Genomic DNA, 22,931 nt, shown 5'->3' with positions numbered 1-22,931 from the left:
CTTTGGGAAGGAGGATTTTTTTTCCAATAGTTTTTAAGTGAATTAAATTGAGGAGGTTGTATTTCAGGAAGCAAAGAATTTCAAACAATATTTAGAATATTATTTACCATTATATTATTTTTTTAGTTTCCATGTCATCATCATCTTTCGCGTTGACCGCCGGGCTATTGTGACTATCAAGGCTACTCTGGATAAAGATTTGAAATAAATAAATAAATAAATAATAAATAAATAAATAAATAATAAATAAATAAATAATCTTCATTTACATCCTCATCCGAAGCAGCATTATTATATCAAAGTCGTCATCAACCTTGTCATGATCACTACCAGCAACACCACGACGACCCATCCCACCATCCTCCTCCTCCTCCTCCTCATCATCATCATTATCACCATCATCATCGTCATCATCATCATCATCATCGTCACCATCACCATCACCACCATCGTATACTATCATGACTATTACTGACTTCAATCATCTCCCACATCTAGTGACAATATGAAACACAAAAAATGAAAATAGATACACGGAAAACTCATCTTATCTAACTGCGAGAAACCACAAACACCCATCAACCAAGAGATCAAGTGAGGATTAAATCTATTTCTGGGATTCATGATATCAATAATCCATAACGTGTATCCAACGAACGTAGTATTACTGTCATCTCCATCCTCAATTATTGATCATTTTCTTTGCGAAACCCCAGCAGCCGAGTGGTCGGACGAAGCCATTCTAAGAATGCCAAGTATATGCAGATTTACATCAATGATTCATCTATCCAATCATTCCAAGTCTGTTGTCTTCATCACAGAACGCATCCGGGAATAATCATTATTTTCACTTGTGTCCGCTTTTCTTCGCTTCTCAGGTAATTTCTTCCTTTGTAAATTATTTAGTAACAATTAGTCTATTTAAGCTAAGAACTATAGCATAAGAAATTTTCTTGAATATTACACATGCTTGATAGCAGTATAGTTATGACCATAACGGCAAATGCTACCGAAGCAGTGTTGGCAGAATTGAGCTGAGCAAAATCTCCTTATGGCAGATGAAAAATCTCAAAAATTCAACCAATAAATCACAAAATTCCTGTGATAACGCAATTTTCGCCTCTTAGAACATTTTTTGATGACTTTAAATAATGTCAGACCTTCAAGTGACATCATGAGCTAAAATTTTGAGTCGGCCTTTCATGACACATGCGTCATTAGTTCTGCAAAATGCGATCGAGCGAAATAAGTGAGCATAAATTTGACATAATTTCACATGAATCGGGACATTCATTAGATTTACTGACAAAAATCTTGAAAAATTAGACATTGCACCAAACTTCAAACAAAATCGTTAATTGTTTTTATAAGAATGTTATAATTATAAATGGATAAAATTTGTATTTTGAAGATTCATTAATACATTATTATTTTTTTTATAAAGTAGTATCTGCTAATTACAATATTTTTAGATGTAAATTTGCAATAATTCCATAGCTCATCAAAGGACTTCGTGATGAATTTAACATACGAAATTCAAATTGCAACCGTACCTTTACAACATGGGCGATGTCACATATTTGTCTTTGTTTCCTTGGTATAGGTTTTAATCAATATTTTAATCCTTCGCGAGAAAATGGTATATTCATAAATGCTTAATTATATACCAAATATAATACATAAATGAACTACTTGATAATACCACCATACTTACAATCAAATCGGTTTTGCTGAATTCTGTGCAACAATAGTTCAATTCATTTGCAGTAACTCATGATTCCTTATATTATTCAAACAAATTCTTATAACATTACACCTTGAATCCATTTGAGCATTTATTGAAAAAGGGCAAATGGCGTTCTTTAAAAAAAATCATTGTATTCTTACAATTTTGGTTGTTTTAGAGATGGCATTACCAGTACCACTTCCCGGGAATGCTGTGGTCAACATAACCGACCCCTACGATAACCGCGTCTTGGTGATCACCAACTATATTCTGGCTACTGTCATCTGTATGGTAACCATCGTCGGTGTGCTCGGCAACAGTTTCGTCGTGCTTCTCTTTGCCTTGTCCCGAAAGCTACAGACGGTGACGAATATCTTTGTGGTAAGTCTGACACTGTCGGATCTAATCGGGTGCGCAACCCTGAGTCTTGACGCGGTGGCGCTATTGTACCTTCGAGGATGGCCGTTGCAGGATTGGGTTTGTAAAATGGTTGGAGGGGTGACTCTAATTGCTTTCAAGGCCAGCATAGTTCACCTGGCGCTGATCAGCATCAATCGACTCTTTGTCATCACCCGACCAAGAATACAATACCTGCGTATCTACCGGCGGAGGAACGTCGTCTTGATGGTTGCTTTTGCTTGGCTGTCACCTCTCTCGATGATCGTCTTGCCCACATCACTTGGGTTCGGACGACTGGGTTATAACACCGAGAACCATTTCTGCGTCTTCGATGGCACCAGATTGCAGCTTCGGATCATGTATGTCATCGAAGAGATTCTCTTCGTCGTCACGTTCTGCATCATCAGTTTCTGTTACTTTAAAATATACATCTACGTGACAAGGCAGTATCGAAACATGACGCAATTCTTTCTGCGGCGTTCCAACAAGGCGCCGGCTTCTAACAAGAAGAAGATGCTCTCAAACATCGACAAGCGCGAAATTGAAATCACCAAGAACCTGTTCATGGTGGTCTGTGCCTTCTTTATCTGTATCCTTCCTCACACTATCTGTCTCTTCGCTGAGGAGTGTTACCTATATTACTTCAAGCATACAGCTGTAATCTACAGTATCAACTCTTGCATCAATCCTTACATCTACTGTTTCAAGCAACCCATCTTCAAGCAGGTTTCTCTCTGCGTTGTCCGATGTCGTTGGTCGGAGATTCCAAAGCCGTCAGCGTGGCTTCAGCGACTCTTGAAGCGGTCTCGAGACAGGGCTCCAAGTTCTACCCCTACTCCAAACTTCAACACTCCTCCAGATGATCAGGATATCAGCATCGTGGCGACCGTCAAACAGACCTCGTTACAAACGGATGTATAATGTGTCAGAAGTTCTCCCCAAAACAACTATGATAACAACAGATCACTCAAAATAATTGTTTTACCCAACTGTTCGAAACGTACTCAAGTGTATCTTCATATTTTTAATGCACAATGCACATGCATAGTATTGTAAAAAAAGAGTTAATCAATCAATCAATCAATCAATCAACCACTCAATCAATCAATCAATCAATCATTCAATCAATCAATTAATCAATCAATCAATCAATCAATCAATCAATCAATCAATCAATCAATCAATCAATCAATCAATCAATCAATCAACCAACCAACCACCCACCCACCCACCCACCCAATCAATCAATCAATCAATCAACCACCCACCCACCCACCCAATCAATCAATCAATCAATCAATCAATCAATCAATCAACCACTCAATCAATCAATCAATCAATCATTCAATCAATCAATTAATCAATCAATCAATCAATCAATCAATCAATCAATCAATCAATCAATCAATCAATCAATCAATCAATCAATCAATCAATCAATCAATCAATCAATCAATCAATCAATCAATCAATCAACCAACCAACCAACCAACCAACCAACCAACCAACCAACCAACCAACCAACCAACCAATCAATTAATCAATCAATCGATGAATCATTTAATCAATCAATCAATCAATCGATCAGTCATCCAATCAATCAATCAATCAACCACCCAACCAATCAATCAATCAATCAATCTATCTATCACTCAATATCAATCAATCGATTAATCGATCAATCAATGAATCAATCAATCTATCTATCAATCAATCATTTAATCTATCTATCAATGAACAATCAATCGATCGATCAATCGATTGATTGATCGACCTTCTGTCATGTTTGAACGGTACTGGGGCCCGATCTCTGTTATAATGGAAACAAAAATGAAATAAGTTAAAAGCTACTGCAATATTTCAATCTGATTGGCTGATGGTAAATTTCTTATAGAAATTGTTCATTGTTATTATAAGAAGTTTTAGTAAATCTGGACCCCGTTGGTCTGACATAAGCATCTGATCGAAGTCTGTCATTAATTTTCGGTGTGACTGTATTATAAGATAGATACATATGTTTTTGTTTAAGAAAGGATTTGAGAGTAGCTCTTATCAAATTATTATAAATGTCATTTTGTATATATTTCTCTGTATGATATCTATCGCACCGTTCTACCTCATATTTTACAGTATGATAATCAATGGTCATTGTAAATATATCAAGTTATTTTCAATATGCATAATATTATATGAGGTTTTCTGGGCTTCGTCTACACACCGCATACAATGATCAATTGATGTATTGCTATTGATTAAATTGGCAGGACGCGGTTAAGATCAACATCAATTGATGATTGTTAACATGACAAAGCATCCAGTTGAAACATAATTATTCTGTTTTAAATGTATATAGCTCTTATTGAGTATTATATTTTCATGGATCCAGTAAAAAACGAGTACCAGTATTTTGAATGGAATTTTAATGTTTTTGGTGGATTTTTTTAGCGTTGAAAAAAGGAGGCTGTAAATAATTATATTTGAATTGTTTAAGAATGCTTAAATGAATGAAACGTTGTAAAATTTATTCTCAGCAATGATTATGACTTTATTTTGAGTGAGAATAGTTTCATATACGATGGCATAATCCTATTGAAGAAAAATAATATATACTAAATTCTTACAGGTAGATCTTCCATGATACGTTGACGATATCATTAACATGTCTAAATTTCATACTGATTTTTTTTCTACAATAATTTTTGAAGGATGAAACATCATTTTGTTTACGAATTTCCAATCATATTGCAAGGTTATGGCATGTCATATTTTTTTGTCTCGTTAATCTCGTGGCTTTACAGTCGACCTTAAGAATGTAAGCCGTCGAGATGTATAGATTTGAGCAAGCTTTCCGGTACACTGAAAAGTGCTCGTAAGAGGTCGGGTTGTTGCAATAATAGGATAGAATGTATTGTTTTAGTGCGTATTATTATCAAATGCAAATTGAATTGAATTGAATGTTCTTGAATTATTATCCCCTCCCCAGTGCAAAACGGGTGGGGGATGAGGCATGATGGTGTTTCTAACTTACTAAGTACAAGATATTTTTATAAGGGAATTCGTAAGAAGGGTAAAAATCTAATTACCAACTTTCCCACTTCACTCTCCCTGCCACGGACACATATTGCATGGAGAATGAAACCCTTGGAACACAAGTGACCATGGGTAAAAAAAAAGAGTAATAATAGTAATGAACTTTCGAACAGTTGAACCAACAATTCCCGTTTCACCTCGCGTTTATTTCATCTATTATCAAATATTGAACTGTATCCATTCAAATCATAAAGTTAAAATGGAGTATGATTTTGCAACGATAATATATCCGATATACATTATTTTTTAAGTCTAATTTGTCCTCAATGGGTAATATAAACTTAAGTTATTGAGATTTTGCAAGTTACAATAACATAATGAAGAAAATAAAGTAGGTGGTTCATCTCCTTCAAAGAATGTACAAGTAACAACATAAGAATCTCGCAAATGCGTTTTACTTGTACAATTCAACATAACATACAAATATGTGTTAATGAATTTCATACAAATCAACTTTTTTCAAGGTTTTAATTTTCCTTTAGCATATACCAATCTCACCATTAACCATAACTTTCACCATCTTCTTCTCTCTACATGCTCTACCCAAGTGTTTTTGTATCTGTCTCTTTGCCTCTCATAATTGTGTTCGTCTCTGTCCGTTCCGTCTGTGAAGAGGTGTGTGTATGCATCTCTCTCTCTCTCTCCCCCTCTACCTATTATCTCCTCTATCATGTCTATATACTTTCTCTGTCTCTGTCTGTCCCCCTCTCTCTCTACCTCTCTCTCTCTTCCTTCTCCTCCTAGAGACTGTCACCATTGTCATCATTATCACGATCATTGTTAGACGCAGAAAAAGTCACCCTAATAAAGAACCAAAATCGCAAAGCATGCTCCCTTTTCTTTATAATGGAATTAAATGTATTTATGTAGAACAATCTTTATTTGCAAATGAATTTTTATACAGTTCCATATGAACACAGCTATGAAGCAATACATGAAAATGACAAATTTACACTATTTCAAGGTTAATATAAAACCCTTTACATATAATTTCTTATAACATGCAAATATGATAGCATGGAAAACATAATGATTGAAGGATACTTGGCCATAATAATAACTGAATACAAGATAAGGTAACCATAACATTTTTAAAACGAAATATGCAACTCTATAAAGTAAACTATTTAACCGTCTTTATCTTCAAAACAAGCTCGCATCTCACTCAAAAATAATGTAAGATCCACTTACCTAAACAAACATAATTCAATCAGTTTCATCATGTAATCTATCAGTACCAATCAAGATGGATAGTGCTATATTATGCTATATTATATAAGACCTTTTTTGCTATGAAAAAAATATATATCATTAAATAAAAGCAAATTAAAAAAGAAGAAAATAATGAATTATTAGTAAAATATCGGTATGAAAAACAAGTATTAATTGATGCAATGAAATGTATAAATGCCCCAAGTACACTCTAAAAAAATATTGGGTAAAAATGTTCTATGAGTGTAATTGTGTGTCCAACCAATATTGGGCATTTCTATTTGGCATTTTTATTTATCCAGTGTGATGAGAATTTTGCCCATTCGAAAGTAATTACTGCTTATTGTTTAACCTTACTGGATAATATGCTTCCAGCATTGGGTAAAATAGTGCCCCAAATTGGTTGGACACATAATTACCCTCGTGCTGGTTAAATTTTTACCCAAATTCAACAGCTGGTAGTACGTGTAGATGAACTATCTGGTTTTGGATAAATCGAAGTAGCAAAGCAAGATTAGTTCTCAATAATAGAGTCTGATTCAAAGAATTATGCATAACTACATCCCATTTCATTGTACTCACGGTACTGAGTAATATATCCAGCTTGAGATTTGGAAAAAAGTTATTCTTTGAAAGAACATTCTTTCGTCACATTTGAATGAAGAATTACAAGAAAAGTTTATAAATATAGTATTTGTTGACTGGATGTTAGGTTTGTCGATTTAAATCAAAACCAAATAAAATGCTATAACCAGGTTGACCATGTTTACAGGGTAAAAACATATTGGACTTTACAAGTAGCTTTAGTAGTAGACCGAAAAATCAGTCTATTTCGGTCAGGATATGTTCCGCTGAGACTTTGTCTGGCTTTGCAGCATCCCCTTCCTCTATTATAGGAGGGCTGAAAAATCAGATAATGTTAAAAATCTACTCTGAAACAGCTGAATTTTCAGTCTAAATTAAACGTACCTAGACCAAAGTAATGCTTTGTATATTGCAGAGCTCTTGTCTTATAGTGCATTCTTATTATGTAAACGGTAGGTGACAGTGTAATGAACATATTGAAGTAATTAAAATGTAATAAAGAAAGTTCTTAGTATACAGGAAACTAGACTGTCTTCCAATGAATATTCATACCAAGAGATGATTAAAGAGGAAGGGATTTGAGAGAGAGAGATGAAGAGAGAATGAGATGAAAACAGAAGAGAGAAAGGGTGATAATTAAAGAGAGGAAGGGATGGGAGAGAGACGAAAAGAGAATGAGATAAAAATAGAAGAGAGAAAGGGGATTATTAAAGAGAGGAAGGGATAGGAGAGAGAGATGAAGAGAGAATGAGATAAAAATGGAAGAGAGAAAGGGGGATAAATAAAGAGAAGAGGGATAGGAGAGAGATGAAGAGAGAATGAGATAAAAATGGAAGAGAGAAAGGGGGATAAATAAAGAGAAGAGGGATAGGAGAGAGAATGAGATAAAAATAGAAGAGAGAAAGGGTGATAATTAAAGAGAGGAAGGGATGGGAGAGAGATGAAAAGAGAATGAGATAAAAATAGAAGAGAGAAAGGGGAATTATTAAAGAGAGGAAGGGATAGGAGAGAGAGATGAAGAGAGAATGAGATAAAAATGGAAGAGAGAAAGGGGGATAAATAAAGAGAAGAGGGATAGGAGAGAGATGAAGAGAGAATGAGATAAAAATGGAAGAGAGAATGAGATAAAAATGGAAGAGAGAAAGGGGGATAAATAAAGAGAAGAGGGATAGGAGAGAGATGAAGAGAGAATGAGATAAAAATGGAAGAGAGAAAGGGGGATAAATAAAGAGAGGAAGGGATGGGAGAGGGATGAAGAGATAAGAGATAAAATGTGAAGAGGTTGGAAAGGAAAATAGAGAGACAGGGAGGGGGAGGGGGGGGGGGGGAGGAGAGAGGAGCACCAGAAACTCGAAAGTGATAACAGAGACAGAATTATACATTGTAAATAAAAAAACAAAAGTTATTTCTAATATAAACCATCATAAAAAGCATGTTTTAGTACAAACTATGAAAACTGTCATCTTTATAATCTATAACCCTAACCAAATGGCATACACATGTATGTTGTTTCATATCACTAAACAACTAGAAATATTAGACTTTAAAATGAAGACAAATAAAATATTTCGGCAAATTATCTTTAAACTAGCATAAGCCTACATGAAAATAGATAGACAACAGATGTGGCAGTGTTGTCAAATTTGAAGTTCAACAATGATGTAAAGAGAGCAATTTAATTTTAAGATGTGGGTGAAATCAAAAGATCTGTGGTATTTTATAACTGATACTTGGGAAGTGAACACTACTTTTGTTGAAAATACTCTCATATTGAATTATCTCACTCAACATGAATTATGGCATTCAAAATTCCCTCCCCCTCCCTCTCTCTCTCACACTTGCAATATTTCATTAAAGCTTGACCATATCCTGCTAAAGATCACAAGAATGGAGAGGAATATCACTGTAGTTTATGTACAAGCGTTAAATTGTGTTACATCTGAATACCATCAATACACCCTGTCCAATATAGGGTTAAATTATCAACAAAATTGCACTTAAAAAAGGAAAGAACTAAATAAACATGCATTTCCCCCCAATGCTTTTGCATTAAAAATCTTTAGACAATATACATTTTATATATTTCAGACACACATATACATATTTTTTTGTACAGCAATCATATTGCTTTGAGGTGATTTACACAAGAAAGCAAAAAGAACAATGAACAAATTTTAATGAAATATCTTTGAACATGGCTACCTACCCCTTTGTTAGATAAACATAATACACTGCTATGAACCGCTTTAGTAATATCTGTATATTTCAAATGCAACACAGATAATAAAAAATGAATGAAAGGACATACTAAAGCATGATCTGTTTTCCCCCTGAATAGTAGGAAAACTTAAACGAGAAATAAACAATGCACAGAATAATAATATGTGCACAGTTTAAAACTGTCATCTACATTTCAAATGACAAAATGATAGCCTTAGTTCCAGACTAGAGCTACATCACTGATTCTTTCTTTCTTTCTGCAGCCTAAACATTGTGTTTGCATGTCTAAATATAATCATGTAGCACACTGAAATTACCATAAAAATGTCATTTGTCTTTGTTTAATACACATCCTCGCATCAAATTGGTTTGGGTGAAAGCACAGAAATTAGAGAAATGTGTTAAGATGGTTTGTTGAAAATGTAACAAAAGAAAAAAGATTGTTACTTAAAAAAATAGTTTTTAACCCATTGCCTACTAGAACATGGTGGTTTCTGTCTGAAGCCCATGGGAATTATAGAACTCAGTGGCCAAAAGGTTTATTTTGTGATGTCACATGTGCACAGCATTTCCATATGCCATGATATCCATAAATTGACATTTTCTCAGCAAGTTTGAATCCATTTTAATATTTTCATCGAACATTACACATTCATGCATGCTTAAATGAAAAGCATATACTTTCAGTCATTGTGAACTAAATTGCAATGTATGGATTTTAATATAAGGCATGTGACATTACAAAACTATTATTCTAATTGATTTTGGTCAAATCGTCAATAAATTTTCCCCTCATTCCCCCCCCCCCTCCCTTCAAAATCATCTCTTGCGTTCAAAACCAACTTGAAGCAAGGATTGACTGTCTCTTTGAATGGCGAAACCTTTAAATTTAGCCACCATAACTTGATTTCCAGGCATAAAATATTCATTATCAAATGATACATGCCACAAAGCCCAGGTCACCAACAAAATTATGATAGACCTAAACAAACATCTACTTAATTCAATTATCCTGGATAAATTAGGGCTTATGCAACAGTTGCTGTCAACCCCTGACAGGGCATAATATTTTCTAACGACTATAAGCATTCTAACAATAGAGGGGACTATACAACTTAGGGATACAAACGGATTGAGCATTCAAAGTTGTACAAGTCAATATGCTACATAATTGTCCATGTAAGTAATGTGCATGGTCTGTTAAAAGGAAAATCCAAGCAAGCTATCCGTATACTTTTATTGTGCTCGTTCACATGCACACACTAGTTTATGCATATCATAGAAGACATAACTTTCATGCCTGTTCAAAGGTTCCAATCTAGCCCGTATAGAAATTTAATTACAGCTCAACAACCATCTAGCCAGTAAATCTACCTTTGACTCTTCTCCAGAAATCCAGTCCATTCTACACATGTAATGGGCATGGATAATTATGTCATATGATTCAATAAAATATATTCTAAGTATCGTACAAAACTCACGCCAGGACTTGCTTACAGAGGTGTTCATAGTATTACGTCAAATTTTATAAACAGCACTGTAAAGCACCTCTGGATGACTGTCATACAAAGCCTTGCGCTTGGTAGAAGGGTTTATTCATGCTTGACTCATTAATCATAATATACAATCAAATGTTTCAATCGACCGCACAATCGCTAAGCTTTGTGTTACAAACTCTAAAAAATGATAACGAATAGGCAAGCCAAATTATTAATCAATTTTCTAATGACTTATCTTGGGATGCAATGTGGAAATGCAAGAAAAATTCAAAAACATGTATACATATCCCACATTTTCAGGAATAAATTACATTAATTTGGTCAAAAATTAACCTTAATTAATAGAAATAGAGTCATACTTTTGAAAATGTTGAGCAAACTTTGAGCCTAAATTTTGGCATACCACACACAAGTTGTTTTTAAAGTCATGGCATAACTTTACAAAATGATATGTGAAAACAGTCTTAGACACTATGTCTCTGTCATATATGTCTCTTAATTGTTTTGTATAGAAAGGTGAATTTAGCGAGTTGCATTTGAAGAGGAAATAAACTTTGGACTGGAGAAAAAATATTATCAAATTTGGTGTGAATGACAGGAAAATATTCATAGAGAGTTGAATAATAATTACTTACATTTACATACATAGAATATATTAACTGTTAAGAAAGTACAGGTATTAAACTCTAAAGCTATTAGCAAGGTTTGGCAAAACTTATTTACACAATTAACCCTTCTTAAAAAGTCTTTGCAATCAAACTAAATTTTTTACTATATGATGTAATAATCATAGTTAAAAAGACATGTTTTCCTTCGTATAGACTTTCCTTTCTTTTAAAAATTCAAGCATTTTTTATAATCTTCATAGAATTTCATTTATATTTTCAAGTACAACACTATTTACACATCTGATTTCCCTGTACTTCATCTTCATAAAACACTTGCATTATGAAATAAACTCAAATATCTTCATTAAACAAGAAACGTTGAGCAATGGCATCTAATTTTTTGTTTTTACTATTCTTTTTAGAAATTGAAAGCAATGGAGGTGCACTGGTAACCACTTATTCGTATTTTTCCTCATATTTTCACCACTAAGTAAAAGCAATACAAACAAAACTAAGGATTTTTTTCAAACGGAAGTTTACGAAGTGGTACTCTGTAATCAAAGGATACTGCATATTTGGATAAAAACCGTTAAAGGTATTAAAAGTAAGCATTAGGAAGAAAGTAAACTATCTTAAGGCCTGAATTCTCATGGGTTGAATGACCGTAAATGAAGGGCCATTCCATGTCCAGGTTTGCTTGATAAAATAGGTCAAATGATAAATGCATGATTTTTTTTAAAGGTACTACTGTATACCTGTTGCTATTATGGTGATTTGGTTTATTTATGTATCAATTCTTTATTTGGCCAGTAAAGAGGCAATATGACCCTATCGGTTGCAAAAAATGATACCAGTTTGAAATGCCCTTTCTAGTTCTACAGCATATATATTGGTGTGAATTTCTGAATGGAATAAGGGTGCATTTTATATTGCCCTTCCTTTTTGCCAAAATTGGCATTTGGGGGCCCTTTTATTCATCATCAAATTCCTACAAAGTATAGTGATTTTGGTAACTCTGAAATATTACCATATTAGAAAATGTAAGAAAAGAAAAGAAACAACCCCTCAAAATGGGGGGGGGGGGGGTGGAATATTGGCCATGTTGCCCTTTTACTGAACAATGAACTGAAGATTTATTAAATGTACTGTTGGTTATGCAATTGTAACTGGCATAATTCAAGTATTTTTTTTTTGTCAAAAAGCATGTATTCATCATAAGACCTTATTAACGAGCTGCATCACGGAAATATAACCATGAAATTCACAAGGCTAAAGGGTTAATATAATTAACCCACCTATGTGTACAATGAACTTTGATGTACTCTCTAAACACTAATTCAAGGTCAAGCATTGTATAAAAGGCTATAATATCTTATGGTCCTGTGTACTTCCAAGGGGAATGTTATACATATATCTTTTTCTTGTACTGTTAGAAGTTGACTAGGCTATGGAATCACACTGGCATATATCTATCTTGATGGATAGGTTCTTGATATTACTTGAATTCAGAAAACTGGTTCTTTCTCCACGATAGGCAAGGGAACTAAGCTCATCTCACGATGCATCACCATTGGCAGTACTGGCAGTGAATTACTATTTGATCTATTCACACTTCATCTTGTCCACTTGGACTAATTCCATTTGGTCGGAACGCAGATGGTCTTATTTCACTTCATATTATCCCAATTGATCTAATCCCACATTGTTTAATTTGAATTGGTCCAATCATACTTCATCTTATCCCACTTGGCCTAATTTCACTTGGTCTAATCATACTTTGTTAAATCTGACTTTGTCTGATGCTTATCTCACCTTACATGGTCTAAACCGTTTTGAATACAACCAGACTACCAAATTATTTCCATTGTTGTTTGATTTTCAGTTAGGCTGTTTATATTCATTTAGCTACCCAGTGTGTCTAGCATTAATTAATTTATCTCAGATTAGATTCAGTAAAATTGACCAAATATTTACTGAATTATATGGGAAAAACTAGAAATAAGCAGAAGTTACAATTAGACCATAGTCATTTTTGAAAAATAGCAGTTATTGTAAATGGGTATTGAATAAAATGATGGTTAGACCCCCTCCCCTTTCAGAAGAAAGTTGCCACTGCATATACATTGCATAGCAACTGCCTCTTTCTTCTGTTAACTAGGAGGGGGTGGAGGGTGTAATTTAAACAAAATAGTAGTAGAAGTAGACCAATTATTCTTTAGTCCTATTGATGTAAGACAATCTTGGAATCAGTCCAATTGAGGATAAATCTTGGGCAATGTGTATTCAATGGATTTCCATCAAATACAACACTTCAAAAACATGTATTTCCTGTCTACAAGCCTATGTTCTGTGAAGCGTTCCACAAACCAACTTTTCAATGATTTCCAATGATACATGTGCTTTCAGCCAATCAGAAGCAAAGAATTGTGCAACAGTTATCATTGAAAAATCAGTGAATAACTGTTTTGTGAAATACTATCAAGATTGCATGAGTTTTTCTAAAGAATATCCCGAGTGGTAGAATACCGTCTTGCCCATTTACATAGAAATTTGACAGCTTTTTAGTTTACATTCCCCCAATAAAAAGTTCCATCAAAATAAGAGAGCGCCATCATTTCTTTTTGTCATCTTTCTTTGGTCCATTTCCAGCTTGTGGCTGTAAAAAGGAGAGAAAAGAGAAAAGAATTTCATATTGCAACAACATAAAAAAGGTAATGAATGTTTACATCACTGATAAAACATAACATTTATGATGAATTTATGTTAGAAGAAAAGATAAATTAAGTTTTTTAGAATGTTTCAAGCATAATTGAGTTTGCCCTTTTTGCTTTGCATTTGAAGAGGAAAAGACAATACATTTGTTCATGTCTTTATTCAGTCATATTTAGATTTTGTTGAATCAAATAGTTTTTCAAACACATCTGCTGTGTTTATGCTGAAATAATATCTACATGCATGGTATGATGCCAAGGAAAAATGTTAGTATAGTTCCCTCTATTTTCATATTGCATTCAAAATTAAACATTACTTGGTTTGGAGGGATTATGCTCTGCATCACATGGTTGTCAAATCCAATTTGAAACAGGGAAAAAGAGGGAATTTCCCTTCCGTAAGCCATGCTTATTTTTTTTATCGAATACACTCGAGGCATCATCTTCAGCACCATTGTTCACTTGCTGACCGGCAAAGAAACTGCGGATACTGGCAAAACCCTTTGACCCGGGTTCTGTTTCTTCTTCAATCTGTGTAGAGTCCAGGATTTTGCTGTCATTATGGTAGTTATAAATCTTGCTGATTAGTTAAAGTACAATCATGATGTTATTTTTTAAATGTGCATGAAATGTGGATATTTGTGTTGTTGTAAATGATTCCCCCCCCAAAAAAAAAATTTTCATTCTAATAATGAAACAAATGTTAAAATTGAATACCCCTTTTATTCCTATTCCATTGTGCTCAGTGTTCATTGGGGCGTGTCTAAATTTCATTTCCTCAATTCATATTTGCAGAGATAAATCAGCATTGTCTGAACGAGCATACATGTAAGTAGTTGCATACTGGAACCGGGTCATCCCTGTAGAAAGGTCTACAGCAATGTCAGAATTGGTAGTCAATGGGTTAATGAATTACCTGTAGGATTGAGAATGAACAGGTGAGATCTTGGGTGACAATCATTACCCCTGCTGCATTGTCAAACTCTCCACAATAGTTAGGTGCACTGAAGAGTGTGACTAGCTTCCTCTTCTGGAAAAACTGGTACCCATCCTCCACCACCTGTACATTGGTATCAAGAGGAGTAATGAGGTTTTTTTTTTTTTTGCTTAATTCATCTTAATTCAATAAAACATAACTTTCAATGATCACAACATTTTTTTTCTGTACCAAATAAATCATTACTTTTTCTTACAGATATCATACCAGAAAACAATTGCAAATTTGCTGAGCGCTAATCAGCTTTGATCTATCAAGTCACATCATTACTTTATTCATCTTAACTTATATTACATAACTTTCAGTGATCACGACCTTAATTTTTTTCTGTACCAAATAAATCCATTACTTTTTCTTACAAATAACATACCAGAACACAATTGGAAATGTTCTGAGCGCTAATCAGCTTTGATCTATCAAGTCACATCATTACTTATAAGTTTCTTTCTGATGAGGAATAAAAAGCAAATCATCCCCTTTCCTTTGAGTTCAGGGAATGAGACACACTTCCTGGGTGATATGAATGTATACTAGAGCCTGGGCAATAAGATGCAGCTCTCAAATTGGGTTTTTAAATGGGCTCTAAGACCCTCCTTAACCTTGCCACACTCATCTGTACACTCTCGTCGTGAAGACAGTGAGATGTGGCCATCAACGTAACTTCAAGGTAACTTAGACCATTTGTATTAAGTGCTGCATAAATGCTGCACGTTAGAAATTTTATTCTACACCGTCTTCCAATTCACTGCAGAATTGCTAGTTTTATAAAGGGCGACTATTACCGTGTTTACGTGTGATCGGCTTTTGGTTCAGAACCAAAAGCCGATGCAGAATATGCTTTTGGTTTATCCTGCACCGCGTTTACACGCTGTTACAGCTCGCGGTGCAGAATCGGCTCGCGTAGCAAAAACCTGAAATGATACGCACACTAACAATATACGTCATAATAAAGACAACGCTGGATCCGTGCGCTTACAATTACGTCACAATGGTAAAGTAAATGAAATGCGCACCAATTGCCGATGCAGAATCGGCTTTCTGTTTACATGTAGTAAAAAAGCCGATTCTGCATCGGCTCGCGGTGCTGAAACTACTACTTTGGTGGTGCAAGATTTTCGATTCTGAACCGAGAGCCGATGCAAGTTAATCGCGTTTACACGCTACGAAAAAGCCGATGCAAAAGCCGATCACATGTAAACACGGTATATGTCTGTAATTGCATGATGATACCAAGTGATTGATTACAAACCTGATGTGCCCTGACAATGAGGCTGAGTTCATTCTTCTTAAGGAAATGCCTAACCACATCACCACCAAACGTGTAGGAAACACCTCTGTCATTCTCTCCCCAACCTGTAATGTCCTGCAGAGATAAAATGAAATAAAATGAGAGTCATTAATTGCTACATAAACCTTGCAAAATTAATCATATAAGTGACACTTGATTGTGGTTTTGTTTCATTTTAAATGCCAGCAGTGACAATTAGATATTAGATATAATCACTTAGAATTACACCAACTTTGTTACATTAACACTGAAAAAAAAAGACATAAATTAATTAAAGGGGGAGTGAACTGTGTGTGGTCTCTCATTGACTGTGTGTTATAAATACATAGTCCTAAAATATACGTTTTCAGATATAGTACAGTGAATAAATTGACCTATAATTGTATTTGTATAGAGAAACAAATATTTTGAGAGGAAAAGTAAATGTTTTGCTACTTGGTATGAATGTATTGAGTGGTTAATTAGCATGTTATCATTCAAGTGGGTCTATTTTACTAGACTACACTAGCATTATGGGTCAGGAAACTGGCCAGGTATGAGTAGTTGAGGACTCAAGATGGCGCTATTGGTTCGTATCTGCTTTAAGATCAGAGTGAATCAAGCATTTTTCTTTGCAAATTTATTTTGCTCAAAATGTTATCCTTCCTTAGCATGTTTGACAAAATTCCATGCAATTCAGGTCTGATAGTTTTCACATGTATATGAACATACAGCATGTTCTGATGTTGCTTCAATTTAACGTTGAATGTTTTATGATCTGTAAGAAATGTTCTACACAATTTGCAGAACACTCTTTTCATTATGTTGACAACCATTCTTTGATTACTATTTTCCTACAAAACTTGTGCTCGATAGACAAGGCAATGCCCGGGGCTTCTGGCAAAAATTCTTGCCATTTCTGATTTTGATTGTGTAATCTCCATTGCAATCAGATTTGTCAAGATACATATAGCTTATGGCTTCAGCCTCTGAATATAATGCAGTTCAAACAGCACAAACATAGTGTAGATTTTTGACAGACTTGACAAAAACAATGCCAAAAATGTTCACCCATTTCTGCAATCCATTATAAAAGAGGGAAAAAATGTATAACAAAATGATAGGAAAAAATATAGAATTAAAAAAATACCATCATATGCAATGGAAAGGACCAGAATCAAATTAAGTTACACTTCTTCATGATATTCATGTTGACTGGGACGGAAATATAGCACCCCACCCCCTCCACCTCTCCCTGCAGGGGGAGGGGGTATGGCAAAAAAGTGGCAATCCTATACAAATATTTGAGTAATGAAATAGCATACACTCAGAATGACTTTAAAAGGCATACAAGAGCATCATGAGCCTATGGTGTAAATGTATACCGCAGCAATATTACTGTGTCATACATGTATTTTGCATCATTACATCCTGTATCTAAAACTTAGATCTAATTTATACAAGCATTATACATTAGAATTAAGATTCAGATCTTACTTCATTTGAAGTAATAAGGGGATTTTTTAATGTAGATTTATCTTAATCCTAGTTAAAACAAATCCATTCTTTTTTAAAAGATGTTCACATCTAATGTAGATCTACATTTGGATTTGGATTAAGAAATTAAAGCAAGTTCTTTTTTTAAGATTTAGGTTTAAATATGGGATCATATTCCGATTCTGATGTATAAAAGGAATAGATCTGAATCAATTGAAAACTTATTTACTTGGCAGGGAGATTTAGATTGAACTTCATATTGATATCATCATGTAAAGCTTTTGAAAAACACATCCACTGGAAATTTATTGAAATTTGTATTAAAAAAATAAAAGTACATTAGATATGATTACAGATTATTTATTTCTCTACAATAGGAAAAGTTGATATGACTCACCGAAAGATATTGATTGGGAAAATATACGTTCATATCTTCTGAAGATTAAGATTGATTAATTTCAATCTAAATATTCTAAATTCATATTATACTCCAAAATTACATGTAGATTTGAATTCAAGTTATAAATTTGAGTTTTATTTATTATGCAAATGATAGTATATAAAAAGACCTGTTCATTCTTTCTTATTTTCATAACATGTCTACATCTACTACAGATATGAATCAAGACGTAAATGTGACTATATTATGAATGTAAGTTACCAAATCAAATAGAATGAACAACTTATAAAATTCAGATGATTAAATCAATCAAGATCACCAAGGCAATGGCTTTAGATGTGCTAATGTTTGGCTTCAATGCCCATAGGGTTAATTCTTCCAATTTGTGCTGTAATATAGAAATGTTCCTTTAAGATGTGGAAAAAGATGAGGCTTGTCATGTTTTCAAATCTACTATTAATTAAGTGTAAGTTGGCAGTTTATACTGTTGCTGAGTAAAATTACTTTGAATATTTAACTTTATACATGTACATTTGCTCTTTCCATCTACTGTAGATTTAGAAATAGAAAAAGTATTTAGTTCTACTAGATTATAATTGAAATTGAGATGAAACTGAAGATTTAACCTTAGGTTTGACTCATTAAGAACAAATTTAATAAATATGTCATATGTACATGTAAACCTTCATTATTTGAAGATTCTGAAAGCTGTCAGAGGGTATAGAAATCTTCAAAAGTTACTAAATGAGACCAAAAGAGCACTAATGACTATTTATGAGCAGAGTGGGTAGACTTGGTGTAGAATCAGAAGGTCACTGACCCATAGCAGAAGGCAGGTTTCTCTTTTACAAAGTGAAAAAAGGTAAGACTATAATACAAAGGATTATCCTACCTAGCCCCTTCATCTGTCAGTAATCTTTTGTTATCAGGAAAATGTGGAAAGGGGATATGTAAACAACTTCTCACGGACAAATGGTCATAGAAGGTTGCCCTGGACTGGGTTCATATTTTGTAGGGTTTGGCTATTACAGCGTGATGATGAAATAGTTGCATTTGAAAGTGGTGTAAACAGTGAAATCCACTCAAATCTGATACCATATTAAACTAAAGATAATGTACAGGTGGCTGTCTTTCTCATTTAAAACTTGTCATACATTTATTTATCATACATACGGGAGTAAGTTATCATACATTCATTTAAACTCAGGAAGAAATGTAAAAAAGTAGAAACCATAATTTACAAAAGAGATGAATTCACTAATGATATGCATGTTTTCAAAGTTTCATCTCCTAAATGAAAGCACTCTAAACCCTATGGCCTGTATTCTGAAGTCAGGTTTAACTTAGACCATGGTCTAGACCATGGTCTAACTCTGTACTAAAATCATGGGAAGCCAAAAGTGTCAATTTTTTTAAATTACATTGTATGTTTGTTATGTTTACTGTGCTCTTTCCTGATTCATCGATGGTGACGACAATCATCTATTTATACTTCCTAGACAATTGTGAATTTTTGAGAGCCAAATGAGCTGAAGTATGATATCTCTACTTTTAGTGATTTATGTAACAATTGGCTATCCATACTTAAACCACAACTTTAAACCTAAGTTTAATTTAAACCCAACTTCAGAATACCGGCCTCTGAATTTACACTACTATATGATGCCATGACAAGTTTTTACACCAACCTATTTAATAAAAGAGACAAATGTACCTAACCAGCTATTTTACTAAATTCGCTTAGTAGGTGACTGACTATTTGCATTTGTAGTTTTGAAGACATAAAAGCAAGTTGTCTAGGCTTGTATAATAAAACAATCTGCATACTGAAATATAGAGACATTAAAGCTTGGAAAACAACTTAAATAAGTCAGATTTTTTATTTGGAATTGTAGTACAAAGCTACTTTCCACGATGATAATATTAGTGGCTACTTGAGTGCACATCTCCATCTTATGGTTCTTAAAAAAAAAAAAAAAAAAAACGTACTAAAAAAACATAGAAATGGAACTATCCTGAATATAACATGCTATTTAATAGTAAATAAGAGAGGATCGAAACCATTTTTAATTGGGACATGAAAGTTTCTGTTGATAAAAGTCAGCGTATCTACATGTACAACTACCAATCTAAGGTTGAAACATTTGCAGCTGCATTGTTCCCTTTCAAGGCAGTTGATCTTATCAAGAACCCATAAAGAGGAGATAGAAACGCTCTATTAAAGACATCAATACTTCAATAATCGTCAACGATTGGAACATCTTCAATGATGAATTTCCTGTTGATGAGTGGAAGACAGCTTAGACAAAGTGTCATGGCTGGCTGATGTCTGTCATTTACTACTCAGAGGAACCTATAAAAGACCATTATGAAATGACCTTCCTCTCGCTTCATTTTCCACCAGTCTCTATCTGCCATGCTCTATTTTGAGATGATAACAGTTTTGATTCATTTATCTATCTATTGCAATGTACAATTACAGAGATAGAGATGGGAAAAGGAGTAAGAGAAGGAGAGTGTGTGAGAGAGAAAAATAGCTCTAATAATTTAAAGTTCATACTGTCTTTAAAATAGATTCATGGGAAAGACAGTACAGAAAACATCTTGCAGGAAAATCTACATGTATGCTTAAAAGACATCTTAACGCCTTTCATTTTGTTTTATTTAATTGGACTTATTCTTTGATTTTTCACTCTCAATCTAAATACAGCTACTTTACATGTTTCAACACTTGCATGCAAATTCAATAATTCTAGAAATGCGACTAAATCGGCCCACCATCCATGATGTAAAAGCAGAATAATATCATTTGAAAATGATCTACATGTGAGTTTCATTGATTTGATTTTCTCTCCAAAAAAGAAAAATTATCTTTTTAACCTCATTTAATACCAATTTAATACAGTTTGCTATTGCTACTTAACTTGCCCACCATAAGAAGATCCTGGCATACTTTCGATGATCATTTGAAAACATCAGTACTAACCTGAAAGGTTGCTATAAAAAGATATGTCACAGAATACATCAGAGCTGAATATATATGATCAAATATTTGTAAATGAGACTTTCACTACAATGACGTCAGCTAGCATTCCCAGATAAACTTGATGCGATTACAGACTGATACTACTCACATACTGCTTATGGATCTGAAGAACCTATATGCTGCTTATAGCCAGTTTGTTGAGCCAAATATATCTCATTGAAAATCTTGTCTATCCATAGGCTTGTTCAGTTATGGCATGGCAAAGCTCAACACCATTCAGTATAAAAGGTCTATTGCATGTGAGGTTTCTTATCTTTACTCCCCCCAAAATGTTGTTGAGCTATTTTTAACCAGCGAGCCAAGTCTGCATCTGCTCGTGGTGCAGACTTGGCTCGCGGGTTATCCCGCGTCGCGCTGTCCAGCTCGTGGGGCAAAATCACAGATCAGTGGATAAAATTTACTTCATGAAACACATGCTAATTGCTGGGGCAGACCTGACTTCATGTTTACATGGAGAAAGTTTGGAAAAAGTTCTTTATTTGTGAGTTGATGCATGAAAATCCAAACTACAAAAAAAAAGCTGGTACATTTTTGCACCATATGTGGAGCGGTCTCTATGTTCCAACAGCTACAGTGTAGCATATACCCTACTGAGTGCCTCTGACATGATCAGCAGATACTCAGCGTGTCAACGCTTGGTGAGTATATTGCTCTCACTCTAAGCAAACCCGCAGGGTAACAGTAACTCACAGTCATCTTTAAAATATGACTTGGGGGAAATCATGCAAGGGATACACATTGTAGAATGATACCACATCCTAGCTGGGAATTTGATTGTAAAACATTGTTAAGTTTGGTTTTGTGGGGGAAGAGAGGATGACAGCGAATACTTCACATGTGGCTTATGGATGGTCTATTTTTTATTCATGGAAAAACGCTGAAATCATGGACATGTCTTACTGCTCTTGTACATGTACATGTTAATATATTTAAAGGGAGGATAAATCTAATGGTAGTAGTTGGAACAATTTATATTTTTCATTAATGACAGTTGAAATTTACTTTAAACTATATTTAGTAATGCTGTATGGAACAAACTATCTTTCATTATAAATGATCCACTAAGATGGAGCATGTAATCAGAACACCTATCACCTCCCACTCTCCCCTTCTCAATTTTTTTCTTTATAATTCTGTGTGAAATTTAATTGATACATTTCAATTTCAAGAATTCTGTCTTCTATGGACACCCATTATAAGCCGATCAACACTCATTCAAGCTAGGCAAAACATGATCTACAGTACATTATAAGCAAGAGAGTATAAATACTTTTAAATGTTAACATTCCTTGGACACTATAACTCATCCAATTAGTGATTTATGCCAATAAGCAAAACATGAGAATTAAGGAACATTGGACAACACCACCCCCTACCACCAACAATCAACAATCCCCATCCATCCCCCAACCCCCCTCAGCTTAGCAAGATCTGCATAGATAAGCCACGAAGTAATCAAATGAATAACAAGCATATCTTGGCATTCTATTGTCATGTTCCCGCATCCCTGCGGTGGTGTACACAAATACCCGGCATACTCCAAATGTCGCAGCGTGGCAAACAGGTATCTCATTTCCAGATGGAACGCGGTGTTAACAGATCCGTCATTCAGCAGCGCTTCATCACAACAGTGTTAAACAATTTACACAGTATTTTTCAGCCCAGCGTTGTTGA

At 34.3% G+C, this 22,931-nt stretch overlaps 2 protein-coding genes across 2 annotated transcripts; one reads left to right on the top strand and one right to left on the bottom strand.

Moving 5' to 3' along the window:
• Nucleotides 1-1,906: 1,906 nt before the first annotated feature.
• Nucleotides 1,907-3,046, top strand: LOC129269967 (melatonin receptor type 1B-A-like). Its single transcript, XM_054907406.2, has one exon. The coding sequence runs from the start codon at nucleotides 1,907-1,909 to the stop codon at nucleotides 3,044-3,046; it is 1,140 nt and encodes a 379-aa protein (XP_054763381.1).
• A 7,427-nt stretch (nucleotides 3,047-10,473) lies between these two features.
• On the bottom strand, nucleotides 10,474-21,953 carry LOC129270319 (uncharacterized). The gene is made up of 4 exons (XM_064106051.1): nucleotides 21,948-21,953; nucleotides 16,297-16,410; nucleotides 14,967-15,110; nucleotides 10,474-13,995 (listed from the first exon to the last, which is right to left on the bottom strand). The coding sequence occupies exons 1-4, from the start codon at nucleotides 21,951-21,953 to the stop codon at nucleotides 13,951-13,953; spliced, it is 309 nt and encodes a 102-aa protein (XP_063962121.1). The 3' UTR covers nucleotides 10,474-13,950.
• Nucleotides 21,954-22,931: the final 978 nt, after the last annotated feature.

The sequence above is a fragment of the Lytechinus pictus genome, chromosome 10 (genome assembly GCF_037042905.1).
Source record: "Lytechinus pictus isolate F3 Inbred chromosome 10, Lp3.0, whole genome shotgun sequence".
In the NCBI taxonomy this organism is placed as follows: domain Eukaryota; kingdom Metazoa; phylum Echinodermata; class Echinoidea; order Temnopleuroida; family Toxopneustidae; genus Lytechinus; species Lytechinus pictus.
The sequence above is the reverse complement of the archived record's forward strand: the minus strand, read 5'-3'. Positions and strand labels throughout refer to the sequence as shown.

What these genes read in the sequence shown, in the direction of transcription:
- LOC129270319 (XM_064106051.1), bottom strand. An exon ending in TCATTGTCAGGGCACATCAG is followed by an intron (nt 15,111 to 16,296) that starts GTTTGTAATCAA and finishes ACCAATGTACAG; the next exon opens with GTGGTGGAGGATGGGTACCA. An exon ending in GTTCATTCTCAATCCTACAG is followed by an intron (nt 13,996 to 14,966) that starts GTAATTCATTAA and finishes TCCTTTTTACAG; the next exon opens with CCACAAGCTGGAAATGGACC.
- LOC129269967 (XM_054907406.2), top strand. Translation starts at nt 1,907, where the DNA reads ATGGCATTACCAGTACCACTTCCCGGGAATGCTGTGGTCAACATAACC.